This window comes from Oncorhynchus mykiss, chromosome 31, assembly GCF_013265735.2.
Source record: "Oncorhynchus mykiss isolate Arlee chromosome 31, USDA_OmykA_1.1, whole genome shotgun sequence".
Classification (NCBI taxonomy): Eukaryota; Metazoa; Chordata; class Actinopteri; order Salmoniformes; family Salmonidae; genus Oncorhynchus; species Oncorhynchus mykiss.
Genome location: NC_050571.1, coordinates 31,140,934 through 31,151,289, shown reverse-complemented (window position 1 = coordinate 31,151,289; position 10,356 = coordinate 31,140,934). Strand labels below are relative to the sequence as shown.

At 41.3% G+C, this 10,356-nt stretch overlaps 1 protein-coding gene and 1 long non-coding RNA gene across 2 annotated transcripts; both read right to left on the bottom strand.

The window, feature by feature from the left end:
* Positions 1-3,197: 3,197 nt before the first annotated feature.
* On the bottom strand, positions 3,198-5,027 carry LOC110505002 (saxitoxin and tetrodotoxin-binding protein 1). Its single transcript, XM_021583927.2, has 6 exons — positions 4,683-5,027; positions 4,155-4,297; positions 3,969-4,036; positions 3,654-3,779; positions 3,415-3,519; positions 3,198-3,324 (listed from the first exon to the last, which is right to left on the bottom strand). The coding sequence occupies exons 1-6, from the start codon at positions 4,824-4,826 to the stop codon at positions 3,287-3,289; spliced, it is 624 nt and encodes a 207-aa protein (XP_021439602.1). The 5' UTR covers positions 4,827-5,027; the 3' UTR covers positions 3,198-3,286.
* A 2,320-nt stretch (positions 5,028-7,347) lies between these two features.
* On the bottom strand, positions 7,348-9,547 carry LOC110505001. Its single transcript, XR_002470672.2, has 3 exons — positions 9,488-9,547; positions 8,783-8,925; positions 7,348-8,516 (listed from the first exon to the last, which is right to left on the bottom strand). It is a non-coding gene; the product is annotated as an uncharacterized LOC110505001 (long non-coding RNA).
* Between the last annotated feature and the right edge of the window lie 809 nt (positions 9,548-10,356).

Here is a 10,356-nt window from a genome sequence, read left to right as displayed (position 1 = left end):
AGTTGGAAACCAGCTCATCGTCTGGCGCTCCACTTCCTTTCCAGAGCTCCCCTTCCTGAACAACAGCTCGCTAAAAACCGCTGTTCGCTCAAAGGAAAAAAAAATTCTGCTCCAAATTAGCTTTATTAATTAAAATCACAATTTAACCAACGCTCATCTATTTTTGTGACTACCTGGACCTACCATTTGGTTTTGAAGTATTGAAACCAAACCATATGATTTTAATTACAATTATTTTAATAAACAACAGGAAAAGATGACTGTAAGAAGCGTTCATAATTTCAAATAGGCTACATGTTTACAGCATGTAAACACTCTAAATTGGCCAGGAGCCAGACAGGTACCCTAAGAAGGAACGAAAATTAAATATTTAGGCTATATTATTTATATTATTTCAAGGCTATATCCAGTGGTGTAAAGTGCTTAAGTAAAAATACTTGAAAGTACTACTTACGTCGTTTTTAGGGTATCTGTACTTCACTATTAATATTTTTGACAATTTTTACTTTTACTTCACTAAATTCATAAAGAAAATGATGTACTTTTTACTCCATACATTTTTCCTGACACCCAAAAGTACTCGTTACCTTGTGAATGTTTAGCATGACATGAAAATTCTCTAATTCACACAGTTATCAAGAGAACATCCCTGGTCACCCTTACTGCCTCTGATCTGGCGGACTCACTAAACACATGCATCGTTTGTAAATTATGTGTGTTCTGTTGGAGCGTGCACCTGGCTATCCGTAAATAAATAAAAAGTAAATGATGCTGTCTGCTTTGCTTAATATAAGGAATTTTTAAACTAGTTATACTTGATTAAATATATTTTGGCAATTACATTTACTTTTGATACTTAAGTAAATTTAAAAACAAACACTTTTACTTGGGTCATTAAGTTTAACAATTGGGTACTTTTTTCCCCTACTGGCTACAGCCTACAAAGAAATACATTGTGAAGCATTTGCAAGTACAAGGCTGGCAGGGACACTAGGCTGGCAGGGACATTATGCGCTCAGCATTTAAACAATATTTAGTTGTATTAAATCATTATAGTCTATAAATTGCACATATAGACTGTGACTTAATTATAATTAAATACAAATTAAACTAAAAAGGCCTTATTAGGCTCCCTCTACAGTGCCTGGAGAGCAGTGCAGCAACGGAGAATACCCTCTCAGCGCTTGCAGAGCCACACGACGCGTGCGCGAGCATCGCAAAATAAATGTAGAAATGTATGTTATTCAATTATTGCACCCACACTGCTCGCGCGCGCCAGCGAGCGTCTGACACGCCAAGGGCTAAAATTGAACTCATTCCTATTTCTGACGCAGATCGCGCTGAAAGTCCTGCCTCTCCCATCTCCTCATTGGTTTATAAGAAGCAGATACCCACGTGCCATCTCCTCATTGGTTATACCCACATGGGTGACTGAAAGACGAACTGTTTTGCGGGTAGTCGTGATAATACAATGAAAGGGGGGGGCAAAATAAATGTATGCACGATAGCACACGATCGCAGCCGGTTTGTGTTCCGTGCCACTCTTGCCAGGATGGGCAGGGATGTGTAGTTGTTTTTTAAATAGATTTCTGTAGGTAGGAAAATTAACCCAATCAAAACGGAAAGATCCTTGAAAGAGATAATATGCCAGTGTAACAGGGTTATTTATATTGGTGATTCCCCTTGACACTTTATTGTGATTACCAGGACCCAGATTTGATTTGATTTGATGATTGTTAAACCAGTGGGTTTTTTGTTTTAGTTTCGTCTTGCCTTCACCTACTCAACATGGCATCTTAATGGCTGATTAGCGTAGCTTGCTTACGAGGGAGGATGTTTCATTAGAATCGTCCCAGTGAACAAGCACCAAACCAGCGGTAAATTGTTGGTTGCAAAGCACTGTTCGTCAAAGATTTGTATACTTCCAAGTGATGATTTAAATGTACAATTTATATCAATTTGTTTGTTTTTAGAACGAAGTGTAACAGACCGTCCCCTCGCCCATACCCGGGCGCGAACCAGGGACCCTCTGCACACATCAACAACAGTACCCCACGAAGCATCGTTACCCATCGCTTCACAAAAGCCGCGGCCCTTGCAGAACAAGGGGAACTACTACTTCAAGGTCGCAGAGCAAGTGACGTCATCGATTGAAACGCTATTTAGCGCGAACACCGCTAACTAGCTAGCCATTTCACATCCGTTACACAAGCACCAGACCAGCATGCGTGAGTGCAGAGTTGAATGGTGAGCTGTGCATTGCATGATATGCAATCTTGTGCTGTTTCTAACAGAATAAAGCTCCATGACTGGTGCCACAACTTGGAGCTCGTGTCGATGATTGATTGTACACAACGCAAGAAGAGTACTGTTACACCAGGCCTATTGGACGAAAGTCAATGGTGGCCTATTGTATAGATAATAGAACGAAAGTTTTAAGAGATCTGATTTTTAGTTTATAAATACTTTGCTACAATGACAGACTTAGCTACCCATATTGTTCCTTTCTGTTAGCATGTGCACTTAGTAAGTACACCATCATGCTTTCGAGATACCTGTCTTTTCAGATTCCACAATGAATATGTAGTTGTGGACACTACTTGATCGCAGTCCCTCTCTTGCTCTTGGTCCTCCTCATCTTCGTAAGTCACCTTGATTTTTCACCTGTGTGTTTTATCATTTCTTTATGAAAATATTTAGCATACTAGATGACAGTAGCTAACGCAGTAGACTACAAATGCATGCTGGGGCGGGCATGCCCTGAGCTCATGAAGTGAGCGCTACTGGAGTGAAATTGGAGCTGGCGAGAAGGCCAGCTCACTCCACGCTCCAGTCAAATTGGACACGCTCCTCGGCTCCAGCTCCGCTCTGCTCACCTACTCAGTGTTTTGAAACTCACCTGATGGGTATTTTTGGAACGGCGTGTTTTTTATTCCAGTGTGGTTACATTTTCTACACAATTGATTTGATATTTGATATAACGAGGTACTACAGACAAAAACAGAAATGTCAATAGGTTATGAATGAAAGATGGTGAGAAACACAGGCTTCATACAAACAGGCTGATTTTCTGCTAGATCTTGTGTCAAATGAGTGGCAGGCAGTTATACTAATGTTTGAGTCTGAGTGAGTGAGACACAACCCATAACAGCGCAGATTTCACCATTCATAGTAAAAAAATAAAATAAAAACTAGCAAAATATTTCAGTCAGTTTTATTTCTCTCCTAACAATATCTCCTGTGAACATGATTATAGCTCCAGTTTTCCATATTCCAGTTCTTAGTTTTATTTGGTCTCATTCTTCTTTGTCTCGGGGCAAAACTCTGCAGAGAGAAGACAATGAAGGAAAGAAAGATTTAGATTTGGATCACAATGTCAATGTTGCAACGTTATTTCATCTGTAGACATTGTACCTGCAACGCCATCATAGATGAACTGTGCAGGCTGAGGGAACTTGAGGCACTCGGCTTGTTTTCTGATTGGCTCCAGCTCTGATTCATGCAGTTTGCCAGTCTTTCCTGGAAAAGGGAAAATAAAATGGCTTTTTAAACACAGCAATCGGGTAAATTCTGACAAAGATAAACACCCACAAACACCCCACTCCCACTTTACCTACACAACCACCTACTCAAAAGCACACACACACACCTACCAAAGATATAGAAAGATCGGACCATTCGGATGGGCACTCCTGCTACGGTAATGGTGTTACTGAAGTGCATGACGAGACAGTCAGGGCAGGCTTGCAGGAAGTGTGCCTTGGAAATTCCATTATCCTCTATGTAAAAAAATAATAATACACACACAGTAACTCTCACCATCATTTCTATTTGATAATCTGCCATTAGCATAGGATGAATTGAAGCAGCCTGTTAACTAACCACTTCTGGTCTGGGATAGCTACATATTTAGCTACAGTACAGTATTTCACTAACACTTGAAAGGGAAAGGTACGGATCTGACTTACTTAACTGCTGTATGGTGTTCTCTACAATGGACATATTCATTATGGAGTAATTAACACAGGTGTCATCACTGAAAGATAAGAGGATATGTCCTATTAGATTCAGAGATTGCCTCATGTCTCAACTGTCAGTGGTCCAGATGTGTTCATCAAACCTATGACAAAGCAGTAGAGTAAGGAGCCACTCACATCATGTTTCCCTGTTTGAAAAGCACACTCTTGTCGCTTGATGTTGCTCGTAGTTCCACCTTGGAGCTTTTTCCCATTTTCAGTTTTTCGGCATAACCTTCATCATCTGAAAACGCCTCGATGAGAATCCATTCACCAAAGACCTGTAGGGAAACATACATCACACTGGCATTCACTTTTTCAGTTGAGAACTTGCTGCATAGACATTACATATTATAAGCATGATATAAACACATAACGGCTCATAGATTTTTATAATAACTAATACAGCATCATAACTGCCAGCTTTAAGTAAAGTGTTACCAAAGACTATATACAATATGCAAGATCAAGGTGAAGGCAAGAGTCATGGGTAGTCTAGTGGTGATGCTACAGCCTCTGGCATCCATGTCTTCAGTGTCAGCATGGATATGAATCTCTCCTACTGCCCTTTGACACAACCCCTTCCATCCTTTCTCAGTATGCATTCAATCAAATCAGAAAATATCAATTCCCACTCCTTAAAAAAAGTATAGGTCTGACACCCACCGTGTTGAGCTTGTCGGCAGGGAGTGGTTTGACCATTTTACCACAGTCCTCCTCAGTCAGTGGCTCAGTCGGTGGTGCCGCGGTCACCCTGCTCACTGCCAGCAGAGCCAGGAGAGCCACACCGTAGTAGTACACAACACACATGGTGGAAACTGGAACCTTATCGGAGCCACAGAACCACCCTCTAATATAGCTACAGCCTGTGGTTTGACTTTGTCCTGAGTGTGTTACAGGGTGATCCGGGTTGCGTACGAAATGGCACTCTATTCCCTATATAGAGCACTACCTTTGACCAGGGTAGTGCCGTTAAAGGGGAATAACGGCACATTTCTAAACTGTGTCTATGTTCCTAAATCCCTCTGACTTGTTGGACTGTCTGTCAAAGTGCGCACCTCTCGCGCAGGGAGAGCGAGCTACAGTATGTCACAGGGTTACGAGGTCCCCCACATAGAACTTTGTTGAAAAAATGCAAATGTACGAAATATAGAAACATTCTGACACAGCAAAAACACCCCATTGTGAGATATAGCTAATACATTTTGTGATATATTTGGTCGCGGTTTCACAGTTTTACCTTTTCTGAGATCTCTGCTAATAGAGGAGACAGCAGCCAGCTCATGCAACAACACACATGAGGAGGCTTCTCATAAACACAACACACCGGAAGGTTTCAAACTTGTCTACCTCAGACTTGAACGCATCACCCAACACAACACACAACTTTTACTATTGTCACAGACGCATCATCAGACCTCGGCAGTAGCATATTTAATTTCTCTCTTTCCATGCTCTGGAAACTAAGCAGATCACACTGTGCTCTAATGATGGCATCGTAGCCACACTAATACACTAGAATATAATTGTCGATCTGATGTTCAAAACTGTGTTCACAACCTTAATCTCCTAAATGATGTTGCTGGTGTATTTTGTTTGAATTTTCGAATATATTGCGCATTAGGATAAGGTTTTTACCTGGCGCGAGTCCACCCTGGCTCGAGTCCAATGCACGAAGCAACACACATAACGAGCTCGAGAATTGTATAGCGAAGCAAAGTTTCACCAATATTTTATAAGAAATTATAAACTCGGTGGTTCGAGCCCTGAATGCTGATTGGCTGACATCCGTGGTATATCAGATCGTATACCACGGTATGACAATACATGTATTTTTACTGCTCTAAATACGTTGGTAACCAGTTTATAATAGCAATAAGTCACCTTTGGGGTTTGTAGTATATGGCCAATATACTACTGCTAAGGGTTGTGTCCAGGCACTCCGCGATGCGTCATGCATAAGTTCACCCCTTAGCCATGGTATATTGGCCATATACCACATCCCCTCGTGCCATATCGCTTAAATATCCACCTACCTTTGTCATGTCAACCATCCATCCAAATCAAATAATTCCAGGTGTCAGCCTTCTGTCTTTCTAAACTTTCACGTAGCCTATTCCCATGATATGGCTGTTGATTGCCGTTATCATTAATCAATACATGACTTTCAAGGACAAGGGTATTTGATGCAAACTGACTATAAGAATACTTAAAAAAAAATATATATATATATATCCTACATTATCACATTATCTTGCTCACTCGAGAAAGAGAGTTTGGCCCTGGCTTGCAAACCAAATTTGGTAAATGATTGTCATTATTCTACCAATTTGAAAATATAAATATAGGCTAATAATAAATGTAATAATAGCATATTTGATCTACCCCAATGAAAACTTGGACAGTGAGCATAAATCGCATTTCGATAGATGCGTGCATCAGTACCCGCAACTTAAATTAATTTACAAGAATATGTTTGCTTATAAGGGCCCAAGGCGAGACCCAAATGCAGACAGATGGTTGAGCTCCGATATTTATTATAGCAAAAGGAGTAGGCAAAAGGAAGGTCGGGTACAGGCGAGAGTTTATAAACCAGGTCAGAGTCCAAACGGTGCAAGACGATAGGCAGGCTCGAGGTCAGGGGCAGGTGGAGTGGTCAGGCAGGCGGGCTCAGAGTCAGGACAGGCAAGGGTAAAACCCAGGGGGGTGAGAAAATAGAGACTGGAAAAAGCAGGTGCTGAGACACAAAACCGCTGGTTGACTTGACAAACAAGACGAACTGGCACAGAGAGACAGGAAACACAGGGATAAATACACCAGGGATAATAAGCGGCACCTGGAGGGGGTGGAGACAAGCACAAGGACAGGTGAAACTGATCAGGGCGTGACATCGCTGTCAGCTGGCTACTGTAGCCAAGTTACAATCTAATGAAACATTTGTTACATAAATTAATATTTTAGCCCATATGTGTCATCCAATGAAGTGGCCGTTATGTTGCATTTACTAGTCTTTCCCTCACATTTTAGTGGATATATTTAGCCGTAATGTCTGATCACACCATGCAACGAGGGATGTATACATTTCAATTTTTTGTTTTATGATTTTGTTTTCAATGAGGGATGTAGCCTACAGTCAGGGAGGGAAGATGGACAATGTTGATGGGCAGGTGAAATTATGTCCAATTGTGTTGCAAGATAAAAGTGGATGGCAGGATTTAGGTCAGCCTCTTTCCTCCTTGCTTGGCAGAGATCTCAGGTAAATGGTGAACCCACAACTCAAATTTATCACAAATATATATATATATATATATATATATATATATATATATATATATATATATATATGCCATATCTCACAATCGCTTGGACTTCACAAATGTAGTATTTTCGCTGTGACACAGGTGGATTGGCCATCTGGCAATTCTGGCAAATGCCAGATGGGGTGGACCATTTTTACTTGAATGGGCTGGTTGAAAAATAATGAAATAGTGGCTGTTCATATTTTTGCACAATTTCTGTGTTGTTCTAATCTATAATGAGCCTTTAGCTGATCAGTGGGCAATGGTTGGCCCCACATGTATTTATAATGTATTTGGAAACCATGTGTTTGATGCCATTCCATTTGCGCCGCGCCGGCCATTATTTTCAGCCGTTCTCCCCTCAGCAGCCTCCACTGTTGGTGGCACACGCAGTAATCTGGGCTGGTGTGGATAAAATGCCAAGGCCGAATTCTTGTCCCAGTCTGCCCCTACTGTGACAGAATGTTGATATTCTTCATAGATTTGCTTATTCCACAAAGTTCTATCTAGCGCTGCAGTGAGTGAGGGGCTGGATAACTCTGACATACTGTAGCTCGCGCTCTAGCTCTACCTCGCTCTCCCTGAATGAGAGAGGTAAGCACTTTGACAGAAAGTCCAACAATGAGTCAGACAGGTTTAGGAACATAGACACATTTTTGAAATGTTCCGTTATTCCCCTTTGAGTTGAATAGAGTTGATCCTGGGGCTATGGATTCCACCATGGGTACCGTGACAGCGTTCAGGAACTCAGAAATGCTTTGGTAACTTTGATAATGATTAATGCATTTTGTGTTTATTTAATCCTAGAGCTGCTGTCTTCTGTGTGTTTGGTTTTGGTAATGGACCATAGTACAAGGTTATGCATGGAAATGTAGCTTTGTGTTTGGCCTTAATGTGAATCCCATTTTCTAATGAACAACCTCACTGTGTACAAACTACTGCCTGCCTGCCCGCCCGCCCGCCGCCTTCCCTGGAAAGAGGAAAATAAACTAGTTGATTCCATGACTTGATTGACTTGGGTTCCTGGTTTTCAAAAGCTTTTGGGTAAATGTTTGGGTAATATTTGGCCATTCGAGACGTCTCAATAGCACATGTGCGCACACACACCTACCAAAGATATAGAGAGATCAGATATGCACTCCGGCCATGGTGCTACTGCTGTGCATGGCGAGACAGTCAGGGCAGGTTTGCAGTAAATGTCCTGCGGAAGTCACATTATTCTCTATGTAAGAAAACGCACAGCAACTCTCGGAGTAATTTAACAGCCTCTTTTCTATCTGAAATCTGGTATAGGGTGTTGACAGAGGAGTTTTCCATCATTGTCAAAGGAAATGAGATGATCATTAGATAGCTACACTTTAATAGGCTTATATGAGAGCTGTATGTCTCTTCACATAGCCACTGTGTCTAACAATACATTACACAAGGGATTGGAAACAAAGCTGTAGAGAGTTACTATAAACTTACATCAAGTCTCCCTGGAGGAGGAGGACTATCTTGTTGTGGGAACTGGGAAAGAATTCAATCCAGCAGCTGTTGGTCTTTCTCAGTATGGCATTGAACATCTCATGGTCCAGGAAACCCTTGATGAAGACCCACTTCCCGAAGATCTGTGGTGAAATGTATTGGTCTGTCATTTAATTTCATACATTTCTATTTGTGTGGTGAGCATAGTGCCTGAGGGCAGAGGTTGTATTCTGCCTATAAACACGGGTCTATAAGTTGGAGTCAAATGCCTTTTAAACTCCTTTAGATTCAGTTTACAAATTGGAAATCATCACTATTTCTAACATACCACAACACCACTATGGCTTAGGCCCACTTTATAGATATACAGTTGAAGTCGGAAGTTAACATACACTAAAACTCGTTTTTCAATCACTCCACAAATTTCTTGTTAAACTATAGTTTTGGCAAGTCAGTTAGGACATCTACTTTGTACATGACACAAGTCATTTTTCCAACAATTGTTTACAGACAGATTATTTCACTTATAATTCACTGTATCACAATTCCATTGGGTCAGAAGTTTACATACACTAAGTTGACTGTGCCTTTAAACAGCTTGGAAAATTCCGAAAAGGATTTCATGGCTTCAGAAGTTTCCGATAGGCTAATTTACATCATTTGAGTCAATTGGAGGTGTAGCTGTGGATGTATTTTAAGACCTACCTTCAAACTCGGTGCCTCTTTGCTTGACATCATGGGAAAATCAAAATAAATCAGCCAAGACCTCAGAAAAAATAGGACCGTGTACTATGGGACCACGCAGCCGTCATACCGCTCAGGAAGGAGACTCGTTCTGTCTCCTAGAGATGAATGTACTTTGGTGCGAAAAGTGCAAATCAATCCCAGAACAACAGCAAATGACCTTGTGAAGATGCTGGAAACAGGTGCAAAAGTATCTATATCCACAGTAAAACGAGTCCTATATCGACATAACCTGAAAGGCTGCTCAGCAAGGAAGAAGCCACTGCTCAAAAACCGCCATCAAAAAGCCAGACTACGGTTTGCAACTGCACATGGGGACAAAGATCGTACTTTTTGGAGAAATGTCCTCTGGTCTGATGAAACACAAATAGAACTGTTTGCCCATAACGACCATTGTTATGTTTGGAGGAAAAAGCTTGCAAGCCGAAGAACACCATTCCAACCGCGAAGCATAGGGGTGGCAGCATCCTGTTGTGGGTGTGCTTTGCTGCAGGAGGGACTGATGCACTTCACAAAATTGATAGTATCACGAAGAAAGGAAAATTATGTGGATATATTGAAGCAATATCTCAAGACATCAGTCAGGTAGTTAAAGCCTGGTCGCAAATTAGTCTTCCAAATGATCAATGACCCCAAGCATACTTCCCAAGTTGTGGCAAAATGGCTTAAGGACACATCTTAGGGCTAGGGGGCAGTGTTCGGAAGTTCGGATGAATGACGTGCCCAAAGTAAACTGCCTGTTACTCAGGCCCAGAAGCTAGGATATGCATATAAGCATTGGTAGCATTGGATGGAAAACACTCTGACGTTTCTAAAACTGTTAAAATAAT

Excerpts from the sequence above, each read along its gene's own strand:
- LOC110505002 (XM_021583927.2), bottom strand. The coding sequence starts at position 4,826 with ATGTGTGTTGTGTACTACTACGGTGTGGCTCTCCTGGCTCTGCTGGCA. Across the intron at positions 3,520-3,653 it reads CCGATCTTTCTATATCTTTG|GAAAGACTGGCAAACTGCAT; the intron begins GTAGGTGTGTGT and ends TCCCTTTTCCAG. Across the intron at positions 3,325-3,414 it reads CATCTATGATGGCGTTGCAG|AGTTTTGCCCCGAGACAAAG; the intron begins GTACAATGTCTA and ends TTCTCTCTGCAG.